We start from the raw sequence: 19,673 nt of genomic DNA, 5'->3' as shown, positions 1-19,673 counted from the left end.
GACACTTTGTCCACAACGAAAGCGTGAAATTCTGTAGTAAGGCTAAAGCAATCCTATAGGTATTATCTTTCCAGATATATTCATATGTCTGTTTTTCACTGTTGAACAGGAATATTTGTGGTATTTCAGCTGCTATATGCGGGTGCACTCAGGGTTCCATGCAAAACTTCAAAGTTCCGCTGGCAAACGGAAGTTAATTTCTTTTTTATTGTACCCTCTTAAATTAACAATAGAGGGAAGGAAGTGGAATTAACAGTTGTGTTACACTCTCTCAACTTGCTGTTTATAAGTAGCCGTGAAAGGCAATCATCTGCTTCTTTCCACGCTTTAAAAGAAATACATCAGGCACGTAGACATCCTTCGCTTATTCTGAGTATATTTTCCGCCTTCTTAGTCACGCGAGCAGACAGTGAGACCGTCAACTTAGCGTCACAAGTTGGCGGCTAGACGTACTTATATTTATTCAATCGTGTTTTTTACTAACTCCAACCACGTGTCATTATTTCGCAATATTTTCCGCGCCTCCAGGACTCCAAAGCGGCAACGGGGCCACCAAAGCTAGAACCCGGACTGGTCCGTACGTTGGGGCTCGCCGAGGCTTGCGCATGCCAGGGAGTGTACGCATAAAAAATTGGCTGTCCGCTTTGCATCCCTGGCACGCGCAGACCTCGGCGAGCCCCAACCCACGCGCCACCCTGCTTCCAGCTTTGATCCCCTCGCTACCCCTTGGGTGGCCTGGAGATCCGGTGCCGCCTGCCTTTATTATAACCTCACGCGCTCTCCTGAGACCCCCGTTTGCCGGTTATATGTGGCCTCCTTGAGCATCGGTATCGTCACGACGAAGACAGCTATCCGCGGCTTATACAACACCAGTCAGAACCTCGCCCCTTCAGACACAGCGATCCCCAAATGGGGCGTCCGTGCCCACTGCCTCACCGCGCTGGCAGCCAGCGGCGGAGCGTAAACAAACTCGACCCCACTCCGCAATGCTGGCATGTCTAGGGAACAAACGCGCACAACACGCGCTAAGAGATTTAGTGATTTACGCGTGTCCGACTCTCCCGCGAGCAACCTTCTAGTAACTGATGCGGAAGAGTAGAAGAAAACACCTGTTTGCCCAAGCACTACATCCAATTACGTGCCCTGATCCATAGATCTGAGCTCAAGCGCCTGCTGGCGGTTCAATACTGAATTACAGTGTTTCTACAATCGTAAGTTTGTCTTTCGTTCGAGTATTTTGGGCCATTCTTTTTTCAAATTCAAACTTTGAAACCATTTTGGCTAAAAAATAATATACGGCAAATGTACAACGAAAGCAGCTACTGGCAATTAATGTAGCTAAAAAGAAGTTGCAAACTTGAGTTTAAAACAGCGCCTTAGTTCTTTTCACTGAGGTACTCACCTAAAGAACTCTGTAACTTGCAAAAGCATAGTAGCTGACAACGATTGCTCTAGCATAAGTATTAGGGTAAATTCTCTCTAAATAACAAGCACGTTCATCTTCTTTACATGCTTTAGCATTATTGCAGTAATTTATCTCAACAATTAGGCATAACAAGTAAACCATCATGCAACACACGATAAGTCGAGAAAGTGATCCTGTTAATTTTTTATCTTCGTTTCTCAGATGTACATCGTGAAGAGCACCGTTCTCAAGAACCTTTACAACCGTCTCTTTCCCGAAAGCGCCCTCAAGTCTCGCTACGAACAGGTGGAAGAGATGGTGAGAGAAGAACCAGACTGGCTTCTGTCGAACGCAACGATGGTCGCACAGATCACAAATTTTGACATATTCTAGGCTGAACCACGAGTAAAGCCTGCGTGTAACTGATTGCGGTGCCCAACACCTTGCAGCAAGATATTTATAATGTTACACCCAAGGGCAACCGAGGACAGACATTCCATCGAACGTGACACAAGAATGAAGCAGCGTTTGCTGTGAAGACACTAAACATGCATGGTCATGGGACTGCGTTTGCTGAAACTAAACTTATTTTTCATCTTTTTTTTGCCACGTTCGCGCACTGTGGACGAGTACTCCCGGTACGACATTACGTTCGTATCAGTCGGGATTGCCCTCGGGACGCAGTTGTGCCACCACATCCTACATTCCTGTACCACGAGTGTCAGCAGTGAAGCAACAGTGAAGTAAATCTGTCATTGCAAAGAACTCCACCAAAGTGTGATTTCAGGACCACGAAAAAATAAATAAAATGAGTTTCAACACTCCTTGCCAGCATCTTTCTTTCGCTCGTACTCGAGCTTGTTTTCGAGAATTTGGGGCCTCGTGTGGTTAGTTTTTTTTTTTTATGTTGTAGTATACACCGCCCCTTAAAGCAGTCTGCCCTCGATCGAATCCTGTAAAACGCTGAGAGTTAAAAATGTGCGTCGAAGTGGAATCTTTTAATATTAAAGAACTACGGGTATTTTCGGCACTTACGAGTGGAGACACAAAACAAACCGAACTTTTATTTCGATGCCTGTCATGGGCCCACTTCCATTTCTCGCCACTAGGTGTAGCTAACTATCGCCATCGGCTATCAGTACTATGACAGAGGCCTTCCCAAACGCAAGTATTTTTACCCATTGCCTTGCTTTGAATAGGGTAAGCACAATGGACCTGGAGGAGCCCGAACGGCGAGACTAGCAATGAAATAGACTTCATACTCTGCGCTAACCCTGGCATCATACAAGATGTGGACGTGCTCGGCAAGGTGCGCTGCAGTGACCACAGGATGGTAAGAAATCGAATTAGCCTAGACCTGAGGAGGGAACGGAAGAAACTGGTACATAAGAAGCCGATTAATGAGTTAGCGGTAAGAGGGAAAATAGAGGAATTCCAGATCAAGCTACAGAACAGGTATTCGGCTTTAACTCAGGGAAGAGGACCTTAGTGTTGAAGCAATGAACGACAATCGTGTGGGCATCATTAAGGAGTGTGCAATGGAAGTCGGTGGTAACTCCGTTAGGCAGGATACCAGCAAACTATCCCAGGAGACGAAAGATCTGATCAAGAAACGCCAATGTATCAAAGCATCTAACCCTACAGCTAGAATAGAACTGGCAGAACTTTCGAAGTTAATTAACAAGCGTAAGACAGCTGGCATAAGGAAGTATAATATGGATAGAATTGAACATGCTCTCAGGAACGGAGGAAGCCTAAGAACAGTGAAGAAGAAACTAGGAATTGGCAAGAATCAGATGTATGCGTTAAGAGACAAAGCCGGCAATATCATTACTAATATGGATGAGATAGTTGAAGTGGCTGAGGAGTTCTATAGAGATTTATACAGTACCAGTGGCACCCACGACGATAATGGTAGAGAAAATAGACTAGAGGAATTCGAAATCCAACAGGTAAAGCCGGAAGAAGTAAAGAAAGCCTTGGGAGCTATGCGAAGGAAGAAGGCAGCTGGGGAGGATCAGGTAACAACAGATTTGTTGAAGGATGGTGGACAGATTGTTCTAGAGAAACTGGCCACCCTGTATCCGCAATGCCTCATGACCTCGAGCGTACCGGAATCTTGGAAGAACGCTAACATAATCCTAATCCATAAGAAAGGGGACACCAAAGGCTTGAAAAATTATAGACCGATCAGCTTACTGTCCGTTGCCTACAAACTATTTACTAAGGTAATCGCAAATAGAATCAGGAACACCTTAGACTTCTGTCAAGCAAAGGACCAGGCAGGATTCCGTAAAGACTACTCAACAATAGATCATATTCACACTATCAATCAGGTGATAGAGAAATGTGCGGAATATAACCAACCCTTACATATAGCTTTCATTGATTACGAGAAAGCGTTTGATTCTGTCGAAACCTCAGCAGTCATAGAGGCATTACGGAATCAGGGTGTAGACGAGTCGTATGTAAAAATACTGAAAGATATCTATAGCGGCTCCACAGCCACCGTACTCCTCCATAAAGCAAGCAAGAAAATCCCAATAAAGAAAGGCGTCAGGCAGGGAGATACGATATCTCCAATGCTATTCACAGCGTGTTTACAGGAGGTATTCAGAGACCTGGATTGGGAAGAATTGGGGATAAAAGTTAATGGAGAATACCTTAGTAACTTGCGATTCGATGATGATATTGCCTTGCTTAGTAACTCAGGGGACCAATTGCAATGCATGCTCACTGACCTGGAGAGGCAAAGCAGAAGAGTGGGTCTAAAAATTAATCTGCAGAAAACTAAAGTACTGCTTAACAGTCTCGGAAGAGAACAGCAATTTACAATAGGTAGCGAGGCACTGGAAGTCGTAAGGAAATACGTCTACTTAGGGCAGCTAGTGACGGCGGATCCGGATCATGAGACGGAAATAATCAGAAGAATAAGAATGGGCTGGGGTGCGTTTGGCAGGCATTCTCCGATCATGAACAGCAGGTTGCCATTATCCCTCAAGAGAAAAGTATATAATAGCTGTGTCTTACCAGTACTCACCTACAGGGCAGAAACCCGGAGGCTTACAAAAAGGGTTCTACTTAAATTGAGGACGACGCAACGAGCTATGGAAAGAAGAATGATAGGTGTAACGTTAAGGGATAAGAAAAGAGCAGATTGGGTGAGGGAACAAGCGCGAGTTAATGACATCTTAGTTGAAATCAAGAAAAATAAATGGGCATGGGCAGGATATGTTATGAGGAGGGAAGATAACTGATGGTCATTAAGGGTTACGGATTGGATCCGAAGGGAAGGGAAGCGTAGCAGGGGGCGGCAGGAAGTTAGGTGGGCGGATGAGATTAAGAAGTTTGCAGGCATAGCATGGCCACAATTAGTACATGACCGGGGTTGTTGGAGAAGTATGGGAGAGGCCTTTGCCCTGCAGTGGGCGTAACCAGGCTGATGATGATGATGATGATGATGATGATGATGATGATGATGATGATGATGATCAATACGTCTGCGAGACCATCATGTGCGATCGTGAGGAGCAGCAGCTAAGCACCATATATTTTTTTTTGAGAAATAGGTTCACGGAAAGTCATAGACTGCTTCAATAAGCCTTCAAGCGAAAATTCTCAAGTCTCAGGCTGGTATCCTCAATGGAAGGATGGCAGAACGACCATTAAAGTTGAAACCGGTCCTTGTGACCCATCAATCAATCGTACAGAAAACAATGTTGTTTTGATTCGTAAAATGACCATTGAAGAACGCCGACTGACAAATCTACGAGTTATCAGACGACACAGACATCCGTTGAAGTGCATGCCAGCAAATTTGACTGAGGGATGGCAGATGAGGCCAATTGCAGCGAAATTCAAGCCCCGACAGCTTCACAGGAAAGCAAACAGAAACTCAGTTGTCCTTGACGTAGGCTTAAAACATCAAATCACTTCCGACACAGATTTTCTGTCGAAGGCGGTGTACCTGAGCGACTATCGCCTCCAGAGCTCGTGAAGAATAAGATGGGCTCACGTTCATGTAGAGCGAGAAGTGAACGCGCTTGTGCGCTCGACCGGAGCGGGCGCGGTATCACCCGATCGAGGGATCCCGCGGCACTTTGGCTGGCCAGCCTAAATAAACCCTGTCTACAGCGGCAACCACTGGTGACCCGGAATTGGTGACCCGGAGGACCGAGCCCAGCCATGCCAGCGTCAACACAGCCACTCTAAGTCGACAGTGACGTGGCCTTAGATGGCCGGGCAGGCGTGCCGCGGTTGTAGGGTGTCCGAGAATTCAACATCGACATCTCGGCCATCTCGTTCATCCAGCTGGACAGCCATTTCCGTCTCAACACGGTTCCAGGCTCCCGGCTACCACCCCCCCCCCCCCCCAGCCCCAACTTCAATGACGACTGGCGGGCAGCCATCCTCGCTGACTGCGCCACCTCGAGCGCTCAGTCACAACAGCTCTCGCCATTTGAACTGTCGCGTCATTCAGCGTCTTGTCCCACATCACCCTGCGCCCACCCTTGCTGATCGTCAGCACGCGCCTCTATTTGGTTCGTGAGCCTCCTCCCCAGCTGATTGGCACCTGCGCGATGACTCTTTATAAGGAATTGACGGGGCCAAACGTGAGCGCTTTCGGCTACTCTATGGCCCGCCGCTCTCCTTCTTTGGACGTTCCCGCAAGCTCTCCGCTTTCAGTTTGGAGGGACCTCACTCACGACCCATTCAGAGGCTCTCCCACCGGCTTCAATACTCAAATTACACTCTCGCAGGCATGGCGACGCCACAAGCAAAACTTTCGCGATGCCTTCAGCGACCACCGCAACCCTGATGGTATAGTCATTCGAGATTTTACCGCGAGCAGCAGCAGGTGAGCTTTTAGATGTTCTGTGCCTTCCGTAGATGCATGGCCTACCGAAGTTTTACGGGAGCAGGTCTGTTATCTGGTTTCTTCAGCTCGAGCATCAGTTCTGCGTCTACGTCGGGAGTGACCAACACTGGCGCTATCTCCACGCAAGTCCGGAGCTGCCAGACGGCCTACTTTTGGAGCTCCGACATCTACAGGCCCGGGCATCTACGAAAACCTGCGGCAGGCTGTGATTTTACACTACGACATCACTGTGGCTGCGCCTCGCTCTCAACCTACGCTATCAGTGCTGCTTGGTACATCTGTCTCGGATTGCGTGAGCGTGATGCCCTCAACGCACAAGACAATGCACGCTTGTGTGCGCTCTTTCTGTTGCCACTGCAGACATCCCGATGCAGGACTAGGCTCCTTAACCTGGACGCTACGCTTTCCATACACACGCCTTTTGCATATCTTTCAATCGTGCTTTGCCCTAGAAAGGAAGGCCCTGCGGCGGCGCGACTATCGCTCTCAGAGTCGGTGAAGAAGAAGATGGGTTCCTGTTCATGTAGCGCGAGAATAGAACACGCTCGCGCGCTCCGCTTGAGCAGTCGCAGCATCAGCCGCTCCAGGAATCCCGCGGCACCATGGTTGGCCGGCCTAAGAAGACCGTCGCTACGGTGGCTACCGTTCGGCACCGCTTCCCACAGTGCTAACAGGAAATTAGTGTGGGCTCTACGGCTACTACCCGGAAACCATACAGGGTTTAAGTCAGTGGAAGACCCACAGATCCTCACAACCCAGAAACCCCAACAAGATCGGTAAAACGCTAAAACAATGTTGATCATCATTTTCGACGTCCATGGCGAGTTCACCCCAACTGTACAGGAAGTTAATCAAAAACTTTACCTAGCAGTTTTGAGGTGCCTGCGAGAGGACATTAGAAAAAAAGTGACCAGATCTGTGGCGAAGTGGTGAGTGGTGCCTTCATTATGACAGTACCCTCCCACACACTGCTCTGCGTATGCGGCGTTATGTGGCATCGCAGCGATAGACGGTCACTTCCCAGCCAATCTATTCGCCAAACCTGGAACCCTACGAGCCTGCGACTCCCTATCCAAGGGCTAGGAGCTGCTACAGCGCTCTGTAGGCCTTCCTCTTCCCCAGGGCCCGATGAAATAACACACGCTGCTTTCTGCCGCCTAGGTGAAGACGGACAACGAGAACCGCTAAATGTTTTTATTAGGTCATAGCAAGATGGCGTCGTTTCTAAAAATGAAAACGCAGTCACCTGGCACCGCGGCTAAAAGCAGGAAATTCACCACTGGAATTGTCTGCATATCAGACTACAGCCCCCGTGAGCTGTGTCGGGAAGCTTATGGAACGTATAATCGTCACGCGTCTGGAGTGATACCTTGATCAACCCAAAATTTACCCTCACTCCGTGGCGGGATTTCGATAAGCCCGTCCATCGATTGTTACGCTAACCAACTTGTGTCATCTGTAGAGCAGCTAACATCTGAGAAGACATTATCGGCAGCGCTATTTCTTCATGTGAAAGGTGCCTACGACCACATTTCTCATGAAGCCACCCTAGACACGCATTTGACAATACAACTAGAAGGACAAATATGTTGACAGATCCGAAGCTGCCTGATACGAAGGTACTTTGCTAGTGCGCAGTGAAGACGTTCCGACTACCGTCCACTTCACGTGCGCCTAATGGGCTGACTTCATCCCTACCGGAAACTGTCAGTGTCTCAATCTAGGCTGACAACATTTGCATCTAAGTATAAACAGTGGCTCACCTGCAGGTTCGTGCAAGGCTACAGGAGGCAGCAACACAGGCATCTAGTTATCTTCACACACAACGCCTAATCATTTCGACAGAAAAGTGTGCCTCAGTCGCTTTTACGCGAAAAGCAATGACTGTTTTTTAAGTATACATCAACGACCACTCTATCTTTTAAGCTAAATAAACAATTTTTTGACCTCCTTGTTCACTGGGACCTCTCCTAGAAGTCTCAGGTTGCCCATTTGAAGAGGACGCTCGAATATATAGTTCAGTTGTTCAAATTCATCTCCAGCACAATATGGGGATCATCAGTGGCCTCTATGCTACAGCAAGCACGCTTTATCGGATTTCTACGCTTTAGCTCATCGCTGCTTTGTAAAACTTGCAAGTCAAATATGCAAGCAATTCAGAGCGTGAAAGCAGAGACACTATGCGTTTGCCTCGGCCGTTCACTGCAGAGCGTCTCAACAGCAAGAATAGTCACAATAACCCGTGACCATCTGATTACGACTTACCCTACTATCGACACGCTGAGGGCGCATATTCGGTACATTGGAAGAATGCAATCAAACTACCTAGCTTGCCTGCCAGAACGAAGACTGCAGTCGTCAATCTCCAACGTAGTCATCACTCATCGTGCTTCTCTACCATCGGTAATCGCACCCTCGGCATGTTCATCGTCAGCTTTGTGGTGTTTCCGACAACCTGAATTGCGCTTTTTCATCCCGGGAACAAGTAAGACAGCTGACCTCCCTATCTAGGCCTTGAAGCAAGCAAGTCTGTTTTCCTTGCATACTTTCTACTTTGACCGAGCCCACATATATACTGATGGCTCTCGCGCTCAAGCCAGCTACACCAGCGCAATGGTTATTCCATCATGATCAATAAGCATCACATGCAAGATTTCTCGACTCACAACATATATTGGTTCGGAGCTTGTCGCCCTCCGAGGCGCTGTTGATTATGTTAACCAACCGGCTAATCGGTGTACAATATTCTGCGCCTCAAAGGTGGCCCTAAAATGTCGTTTGTGAGCTCCTGGTCGCGGGTCCTGTGAATAACTTGTGTCGCAGATACGAGATACGCACCATCGTTTGATCGCAAAAGCACACGACGCCGTGGTTTAGGGGCTTCGGGGTCATTCCTGTGCCTCCGGCAACGACCTCGCCGACGAAACTGCCAGGAAAACAAACGAAGCAAGAAATCTTGTTCCTCTACCTTTATCGAGGATTGAAGAAGCAGCCCAACAAGCTAGACCATTGTGTGACATTGGAGAAGCGTAACGCACCCGAATTCACTCGCCACCAGTTGTTTTCTCGTTATATCTATACAACTACCGCTGCTACTTGGGGTTCCGCAAAGCGAGGGGACAATGCCGCGTCGCTTACGCTTTGGAGTTGAATTCACCAATGCATATCAATTGTTTATTGGAATGACCGATAGCGCCGATTGCTATGCATCCGGTGCCCTTGAATCTATGCAATGCCTCATGTGCTATACTACCCAGCCTTTCAAAATGAAAGACAGGACGTCTGCAGAGCTCTAAATCAGCTGGCCAGAAAACCATTCACTTTGAATCAGATATTTGAACCATGGCATGGCATCCCACAGCTAAACATGACCGCAAAAGCGCTACTACGATGTTTGAAAGCTGCAGGACTGAGTAACCATACGTGATGCGAAGTGAGCGGCCTCCATAATACAGAGCAGACGTACTGGTAGTACGTCTGCAATAAATTTTGATGATAAATCTCTGTTGTGGCTTGTACCCGCTAAGGGGAATAGGTCCTGAATGAGGCGTCGCGATGTATATCGACAACGGATTTTCTCTTCATAATATTTCCCTCCCCTTCACCCAGTGCAGTGTAGCCAACTGGGCTCAGTGCTGGTTACCCTTCCTGCCTATCATGTATCTTTCTCCCTCTCCCACTATGTCACTTCTTGCTTTTGACATGGTGAAAAATCTTAAAAGGCTGCGTTCGATGATGTAGCGGCCTTAAAGAAAATTTTGCAGCGCTTGGTTTATAGTTCACAAGATTACTATTAATGTGAAAAACACAAGTATGTGGTATTACATATACACAAAACTGCTTATGGTTGTTACGTCGCAATACCAATAAGGCGTTGCTTGGATATTTTCCACGTCTCAGCCCACCACTCCTCCTATCCAGACGTCAACGCGGCGTGGGCAACGACTAAAAGTGCTCACCCCACCATTGCCTGGAGCCCTGAGTAAGGGAGGAAGAGGAGGGGGACAAAGGGACGAAGAACTGAGTGGCGCAGTTGATCAAATGTTTGCCACGTGTCAAACAACCGCACCTCCAATCCAGACGACAACGCAGCGTGGACGCTGGCGGTTGAAGGGCGCTCACCCCACCGTTCCCTGGAAACCTGAGAAAAGGACCAAAGAAAGAGAACCACGACAACGAATTTATAGGCGAAGTTAATTAGAAGAGTCAATCACTACCCATCCCTCGGCACTTATCCAGCCGTCAAGACAGCGTGTAAACCGGCTGTTGCAGGGTTCTACGAAAGGCACTTAGCCCTTCCGTCACCTGGCAGCCTGAGCGAAGAAGAAAAATGGAGCAACGGCGAACGAACTAAGTGTCGCCGGTTGATTTCTTTCCACAGATCCCAAACCAGTTTCTTCGGAGGCGGAGTTACTGCGGGTTATTCCGAGCATAAGCGTGGTATCGCAACGCAGTCGATGACGGTGATTTGCTGCTGGACAGCCTTCAGATTCCCTAGTCTACCCGCCTAGGGAAGACGACGCTATTAGAAGCAGATACTTTTCAAGAGTGAGGACAGAGGGTCCTGGTGTAAACCGATATGTTTAACTTGCTCCTGGATGGAGTGGGCTTCTACACTGGAGCCGTGTAACTAAGCTAATAAACCCTTTTTCCTTCATTTTCTGCAACCTACCGTAGTAGTCGATGGGCTTGGTGGATTCAATGCCCGGAACGCCACCCTGGCCGCAACATGGTGCTCACAGTATTAACGTCTACATGCTACATAGAACGTGCTTTGTCCTTCCGCGCAACCTGTGATAAGCATCTTAACTAGCTTCAACGGAGTTATTGCACACTGTATTTACTCTGTTAATTAGCACCTGCACGTGTTAGCACCTGTGTGCCAGCACCTCCAAGTTTCAAGCACCGAATAACTTTGGCTTAGCTACATTATGCATACTCTTCTTTGCTTTCTCACATGATCATATTTTGTAGTAACTCAATCCTTGGTAACCAACGTAGGACGACTTGGATCCCGCTCGGCGCTAACAGCAACAAGCTGTAACACTAGCATGTCATTCTACATTTGCTGATGCCTGCTCATTACTTATCTAGAACTTTAGTCTTTCCACATGCTTCAAGTCATGATACTCTGTTTACCTGTCCATAAACCACATAAGTATCATCGAACATTTTATTCATTCTTAATCTCTTCATCAATATATGCCATGCGACTTCTTTGTGCAAAATTGAAACTTACTCCAGCAAAACATTTAATGACCATCATCAGCGGCAATTTACGGCATTCATTTAAAACAACGTGAGATCAAATATTCCAATAAATTTGATAAAATGATTTGGAAACATTTTGTAAATCATATCAATCAATCAATCAATATTTATTTTTGACAAAACAAATACAAGATGGGTATAAGTACACATTCGGAGGTCCCGAAGTAACAACTGTCGGGGGGACCTCCTAACAAAACATGAAAAGGGGATAGTAAGATCGTGGCAAACAGTGAGTCAATGTCATATGTTATACAGTTTCTACATCGGAAATAAACGATAAGATAGGAAAAAAAATCTGTTAGCAATATCACAGGTATATTCACATAGTTAAAAAGAAGAAAAATAATTGAATAAATCTTAAAAATAACATGCAACAATTCAAACGAGGATAAATGGCACGTAAAGCTAACAACGAGGAGAAGTATCAATTAAGGCAAAATTTAGTAACACGGTAATTGAAAAGTACATTGCGTAATGTTAAAGGGAACAACATACTAATTAATTCAAGGTTTGTTAAGTTATGCTACGCGTCAGTTAAAGTGTTCATGAAATGCTCCTTCGTTCTACGCTTGAATGATAATAATGTAGATGTCTTCATGTCAGATGGTATAGAATTCCAAACAGAAATGCCTGAAAACGCGACGGTAAATTTCCCATAGTTAGTTCTTGCTTTTGGAAGAAGAAGATTGAGTTGAGCTGAAAATCTTGTGTTGTTATAATTGATAAGGCTAGAGCGATTAAAACCTGGAATATTAAACTCGGTATTTATAAGACGAAACATAAGTAGCGACAGCTTATGATTGAATAACATGCGTAAAGGTAAAACATTTAGGGAACGGAATATTGGAGCAGAGGGAGATGTATGCGATTGGAATGCAAAAAATCGTAATGCCTGCTTTTGCAAAACTTCTAACTGATGAAGATGTGTGGTATATGTATTACCCCAAGATGACAGGCAGTATGAGAGATGACTGTGTATATACGCGTAATATAAAGACATGAGAATGGTTTGCTGGAAAAAAGAGCGAGTTTTTATTATGATGTGAATACCAAATGAGATTTTTTGAATAAGTGATTGAATATGGCACTGGAACTTTAGGTTTTCATCTAGTACTACACCAAGAAATTTAGTAGACGTGGATCTTGCGAATACATTATTATTTAGAGACACTACAATAGAGTCAATGTGCAAAGATTTAGAAGAATGGAATACCATAAATGTTGTCTTAGATGGGTTGATGGTTAGCTTGTTTTTTACACACCATGAATGAACATTCGTTAGGTCGGCGTTAAGTTTATCCTGCAATAGAAATAAATTTTTATCAGATGCGAAAATGGTGGTGTCATCAGCGTAAAGAAGGCAGTGCGCATGTGTTAATATTTCTGGCAAGTCATTAATGAATATGAGAAATAAAAGTGGCCCAAGTATTGATCCCTGAGGGACACCTGTATTTACAGTTTTTGATGAGGACAAGACACCATTAAGTTCGACTATATATTGTCGGTCAATTAGGTAGTTGCGAATTATTTTCAAAGGCGGTCCAGAAATGCCATATGATTCAAGTTTACTTAAAAGAATACGATGGTTAATTGTATCAAACGCCTTGGTGAAATCAATAAAGGGAGCACCAACTAAGAGGCCTTGATCGATGGCTAATTTGACCCTCTCAGTAAATGTAATAAGCGCTAATTCAGTTGAAAAATTGTCACGAAAACCAAATTGATCAGGAGTTAAAAGATTAAATTTGGATAAGTATTTAGTTAAGCGATTATGTATCAGTTTTTCGATGACCTTACTAAAGAAAGACAAAATGCAGATAGGACGATAATTGCTCGTGCACTTATGGTCACCTTTTTTAAATACTGGGATTATTTTACCTGTCTTGAGGCGATTAGGAAAGTTGCCATCTATAAATAGTCTATTTACTATATGTGCTAACGCAGGTGAGATTTCGTTAGACACAAGCTTAATACTAGAGGGGCGTATCAAGTCGAGGCCCGGACCGGTTGTTTTAAGAGAATTGATAATGTTACATACTTCCAGCGATGTTGTGGGGAACAGGTAAAATGAATGGGAACAGCGCGGAAAACTAAGCAACGTTGAATCAGGCTGACTACCATCTGCAATACTAAAACGGTCACTGAAAACATTAGCTATGTCTTGAGGGTCAGTAATATTAGCAGAATTGTGGTTCATACACGATATGCGATTTTTAGTTGTACTGATGTTTAAGAATTCTTTAATAACCTGCCAGTTTCGTCTGGTATCACTTCCATTTTTTCTAATTTTATTTTCGTAGTAATTACGCTTGACATTTTTTAAAGTGGCTGTTAGAACATTTGAATATGTGTGGAAGCGCAATCACAACGCATTATTGAATGGCTGGACTTTAAGTTTCTTACGAAGATTATCTCTTTCTTTAATGGACCGCAATAAAGAATCACTAATCCAAGGCTTTCTTGGCGAGCTAAACCACCGCGTCACCGTAGTGTTACTTGTACATAAGTTAGAGCATTCAGATATTTTTGCAAAAAAACATTCAAAAGCCCTTTCACCACATTGCTCGTCAAGCACGTCAGCCCAGTCAATTGCACGAATCATACCAGTGAATTTATTAGAATCAAAGAAAGTCCTGACATATTTTGCTGGTTGAGAAGGCGTTACGGAACCTATGCAAAAAAATATAGGGTAATGGTCTGTTACGGCATATTCCACTATTCCAGCTGTGCTAAGATCAGTAGGTATGCTAGACAGTACATGGTCAATTAAAGTATCAGGTCCGCCTATTTCACACCTCGTTGGAGCTGTAATTTGTGAGGAGAGACCGCAGCTAAGATAAGTACGTATGTACTCAGAGCAACATTGACTGTCAGGGCTGATAATGTTGATGTTAATGTCGCCACATATCACAATATCCTTGTTTTCATCAGTGATTGTGTTTAGTAACTGCTCAAATTCTTTACAAAATCCGATGTAAGAGGAAGAAGGTGAGCGATAAATGCATGCAATTATGATGTTACGTTTGGTAGGCAGCTGCAGGTTATTACTCTCTACTTCTAGCCATACTGATTCACAGAGGCAATGACGAAAAAAAAGATCATGGCGACGTTTATATGACAATGAAGATTTTACTAAAATGGCCGAACCGCCACTACGATAACCTTCACGATGACAATATTCAGGAGTGTAACCTTAAAGACCGTATAGATTCCCGTCATGAGATGATAACCACGTTTCAGATAAGCATACGAAAGAGAACGCATGATCAAGACTGCAAAGAAGAGCGATGAGATCATCGTGATGCCTACGAATACTGCGGATGTTCCAATGTATTAAGGATAAAGTGGGTTGTTTTTCCTCAATGAGAGCTTTCGCTTCGTCAAGAGTAAAAACTGAGTCAGCCATGATGAATTAGACGTTAGTGCAAGCAAGGAAGAACTTATTTGAAGATTGACAGATCATTTACACTACATATGCGATGAACACGGCTGTTTTCCGACTTTCTTGCCTTAATGGCACAGTTATCGGTCCATAGAAATTTCCATCCTTTAGACTTCTTGAGCTCTAGCGCCTGCGCAAAAAGCCGCTTATTATCGGGTGTGAGGTGATCATTAACAAAAATGGAAGTGGGTGGTTTATGTGATAGCCCTACTGTAGTTGTTGTGAGTCTTGCTTTACGCGCTTTGGAAGCAAAGTCAGCCTTCTTTGTTCGTGAGCAGAACCGCGCGATAATGTTGGTTCCTTGTTTGGCAGGCACGCGGTGAACAATGTCAATGTCACCAGCAGTGACAGGGCACCCAATCTTGTCACCCAAAGCCTGGATAATTGTTAGGCAGCTTTCTCCTTCAGTCTTTGGAATACCTTTAATTTCTACGTTATTTTGCCTGGAATACTGCTCAAGGTGAGCTACTCGTTGTGAAAGGCTTTTGTTACTATCAATCAAAGACTTGTTATCGTCTCTCAAGGATTTGTTTTCTTGGAGAAGGTTGTCATTTCTTGCCTTCACAGATTCGTACAATTCATTAAACACACTGAGACTTTGACGCATTTCTGCGACTTCAGAACGGAGAATCTCAAGTTCTTTCGCTAACTCGGAATTAGTGGGCATCTTGTAGAATTACGCAGATAAACACAAAAAGCAAAGAGCAGCAGCAGTGGTGGCGGCGGAAACTTATGGGCTACGAGGAAAATTTCAGAAACACTAACCTGCACAAATATGCAGAGAATGGTTAGAAGCGGTTCGCAAGCCGCAACCACTGCTGCCTAAGTGATGATCGCCGTTCCAGGGCAGTCGCTTATAAGGCAGGATCCCTCTGTAGGCGGCGCTGCACGCGATGCGGTGATGACGGTGCTGGGGTCGCCGGCTTTACATGTGTGGGTCTTGATAGGATCGTTGTTACACAGATGGCGCCGGGAATCAGATGCACACGAAATCTGCACAAATATGCAGAGAATGGTTAGAAGCGGTTTGCAAGCCGCAACCACTGCTGCCTAAGTGATGATCGCCGTTCCAGGGCAGTCGCTTATAAGGCAGGATCCCTCTGTAGGCGGCGCTGCACGCGATGCGGTGATGACGGTGCTGGGGTCGCCGGCTTTACATGTGTGGGTCTTGATAGGATCATTGTTACACAGATGGCGCCGGGAATCAGATGCACACGAAATCTGCACAAATATGCAGAGAATGGTTAGAAGCGGTTCGCAAGCCGCAACCACTGCTGCCTAAGTGATGATCGCCGTTCCAGGGCAGTCGCTTATAAGGCAGGATCCCTCTGTAGGCGGCGCTGCACGCGATGCGGTGATGACGGTGCTGGGGTCGCCGGCTTTACACGTGTGGGTCTTGATAGGATCGTTGTTACACAGATGGCGCCGGGAATCACACCGATATGGCAACTTTTTCTTCTCATTTAGTAAGTTTTTTCTTACTTTTGGTCGGATAGGCAGCGATGTAGTGAATATTTATGTTCTGAATTAAATTTTTCTAGAAATCTATACTACTCACTTCATTCAACGTATCTGCTTGATTTACGCATGTGTGAAATTTTTTCTTGCTATTACCATCACTTATTTGACTGTAACTCATTTATATGTATGGCGGTCTGCTGCATTTATATCATTTATTGCTCCGAGCGGCAACTCCTACTTGAGTCATGCACTTGTACCTTTTTCGTATTAAAATCAACAGAGGAGGCAGTCCCGTTAACACGCTCATTCGCAATGATCCAGCAAAATAATGGCTTTGAAAGCGTCTGAGATGCTTTGCCTAGTCTGTCCACAGACGTCTAATTCGGCACGCGCAAAATAATTCGCCGTTCTTGAAGAGTAACGACAGAAAGTTCATGTCGTATGTTTTTTGAATAGATGTCAGCCCAGTAATTACGCTATGGAGCTTCAACTTCTCGAGAACGCAGCATATAATTAATTACGTTACGCTTTGTTGCGACCAATTCAAACATGCACCAAGTGGAGAGTGGTTTCGGATGGGGAAAAGCAAACTATTCACCTCATCGAAACAGGATATGGCATCCTTGTTCTACCTACAGAAACCATTGAAACATGCACAGAAACTATGGTCGGGCTGCCTAAAGTTCAGTTTATCAGCACTCGACGGGAGAACGGAGGAAGCGGGTTCCCCTAATTTCCAGCAGAAAGCCACAATTGGAATGAGAAGTATGGCAGCTTTCTGTGCCATGATCATTTTCTTAAACCATCGTAGAGGGATGACTGGCCCACCGTTTAGTTTGTGATGCCTTGTGACGGCCACCTCGACATTCGGTGAAGGAATATTCTGTTTTCACGTCAAAAGTTAAGCAGCACTTTTGGGGGTTTTGAACAGGCATAGCATAAAAGATGGTGTAATTGTTCGCTTCGATTGAGCCTAATGGAATTCTTGTACCATAATTCCACAACTACCTGAAATGCTCTAAAAGTGAGGCACAACCATTTAATGAAATCAGCATTTCAGCTCTCATTCGACGTAGTAAGATATTTCCTAATTAAGGAAAATTTATATGGTGATATTAGCTAAGTAGTCTAATATGCATTTCAATTTATCATGCAAGTGATGTTCGCCTTTCTGAATTATCCAGCTTAATGACTAGACTAATGGTATCTGCCCCATATGATATTCAAAAAGCTTGTCCTAAAAAAGAAACACCGCGTATAAATGCTGTATGCTACATCCGAAGTTATTGCGAGTCAGCCAATCTGTGGTCTGCATAATCAAAAAATATTATGCAGATCACATGCACTTGTCAGAAACCATGGGAAGCGAAGCTTTTGAGGAGCAGTTAATGAAATGCTGTAGAGAGGTAGACAGCGAAGTCATAAGGGAAAGGCGGGGAGCCTAACCAGGCAGAGCCCGGTAGGCTACACTGCACTGGGGGAAGGGAAAAGGAGATTGGATGAGGAGAAGGAACAGAGAAGTTTACACTTTGCATCGTTACACAGACAAGCGTTCATCGCTGAGTTGGTTACAGGTGGTCATACAAGCGGCTGCATTTCAAAAAACGCAGCAGCGGCTTCCTACCACACAGCAGACGCACGAGGCCACAGGCCCAAAACCTTCTACTCTTTAAAGTGCCTGTGATCAAATTGCCCCAGAGCTTTCCCAAGGGCGCTCCTCCCAACTACGTATGTGGGGCAGTCACATGAGAGATTTTGGTGGTTTTCTCAGCACCACAAATGCTGCAATTGTCACTGTCCGCCATTTCAATTAGGAATGAGTATACGTTTGCAAAATAAACTCCTATTCGCAGGCGGCACAGTAACGTTTCTTCCCGTCGGTTAAAACCTGGGAAAAGTTGCAGTTTCATATGCGAGTCCACAGCATATAGGCGCCATTTGGTCAACTCCGGTGTATTCCATTTTTGTTTTAAGTTATAATATGGGCAAGGCGGCTGAGGTGCCATGCTGCATTCGTTCTCGACAATAGTATCGAGATTCTTTCACATTCTCCGCGTGCCTCACGGGCAAAATTTTGGGCACATTCATTGCCAGGGATTTTTTAGTAAATGCTACAAATTTGCCAATTTCATTCCTGCATCTTTGGAATAAAGGCAACTGGCACGCACATGTGCTTTCGCCCGCCCATGCTACGAAGTATGACAAATAATCATGTAATATTCTAATAGAACAGTTGTGTCATTTACCAATTGAGCAGGTCTATCATGATTTAAGAGAGGATGAGGATGACGTTATAATCTGGAACGGATTGGTCGTTCTTCGCAGAGCTACGTGCGTATGCGCTTGCAAACATTCATTCATTCATTCACACTGTCAGCACATGCCAGGAGAGGAGTTGTGGTTACATTGGTGCCGCCTACAAACTAAACATATTACGTGTTTATGCAGTTCTATAGAAAGCAATGAAGACAGGAAGGTACAACGTATAAACAAATAGAAATAGAGTAAGTCGCATGAGTTACAATTAACAAGTTATTTTGCTATGTAGCTGAACTGGACTGGACTTGAAACCTTTATTATGGTCCTGCAGGACGTTTAGCGCGTTGCGGGCGTCTCCCACGTAGGGAGCGACAGGGAGAACCTGGCTTTCGCTTCGCGGGCCTGCTGGACGGCCGACCGCTGGTCGGTGAGTACTCAGCTTCTGAGGGACTTCTCCCACTTGGTAGAGTCGGGAAGAGGCTTTCTACACACCCAGAGCATGTGCGCGTGAGCCGCTGTGTCACCGCATGAGGCGCACGTGTCGCAGGGGTACGTGCCGGGATAGAAAACGTAATTTGGCGGAGTTCGGGTACATGTGCGTCTGTAGTAAGGGAAGGGTTAGCGCCTTCGGCCTTTTTGGGGTGTAGTGTCGGAAAGATGCGGCGCCCGAGGTAGAAGCGTTTTGTAATTTTGCTATACGTGATGAGCGCGTCCAGGTGGTCCTCTAGCTCGATGAGATGGGGTTGCTCGAATGGAATGCAAATTCAGCAATATTTTTTAAAAACGTGATGCGCCAAACAGGCACAACCGAAAAAGCGCTAACAATAAAACGTATTCTCGGCAGTTTACAGATAATTGATAACAGCCTTTTCAAAAGCTTGTAAATCAAGACAATCTCCTATATATTGTGTCAAGTTGTTGCAATCGTTTATGCCTCGAACCAAGAACGAATGTTT

The 19,673-nt window shown here is 45.2% G+C and overlaps 1 protein-coding gene across 1 annotated transcript in view; it reads left to right on the top strand.

The window, feature by feature from the left end:
• The window catches only part of LOC142576609 (polyamine-transporting ATPase 13A3-like), a 296,153-nt gene extending 293,924 nt beyond the window's left edge, over nucleotides 1–2,229 (top strand). The window contains exon 31 of the mRNA XM_075686810.1: nucleotides 1,628–2,229. Within this exon, the coding sequence (XP_075542925.1) occupies nucleotides 1,628–1,798 (171 nt within the window). The 3' untranslated portion in view covers nucleotides 1,799–2,229. The remainder of the gene's footprint in view (nucleotides 1–1,627) is intronic.
• Nucleotides 2,230–19,673: the final 17,444 nt, after the last annotated feature.

The sequence above is a fragment of the Dermacentor variabilis genome, chromosome 3 (assembly GCF_050947875.1).
Source record: "Dermacentor variabilis isolate Ectoservices chromosome 3, ASM5094787v1, whole genome shotgun sequence".
In the NCBI taxonomy this organism is placed as follows: domain Eukaryota; kingdom Metazoa; phylum Arthropoda; class Arachnida; order Ixodida; family Ixodidae; genus Dermacentor; species Dermacentor variabilis.
The sequence above is the reverse complement of the archived record's forward strand: the minus strand, read 5'-3'. Positions and strand labels throughout refer to the sequence as shown.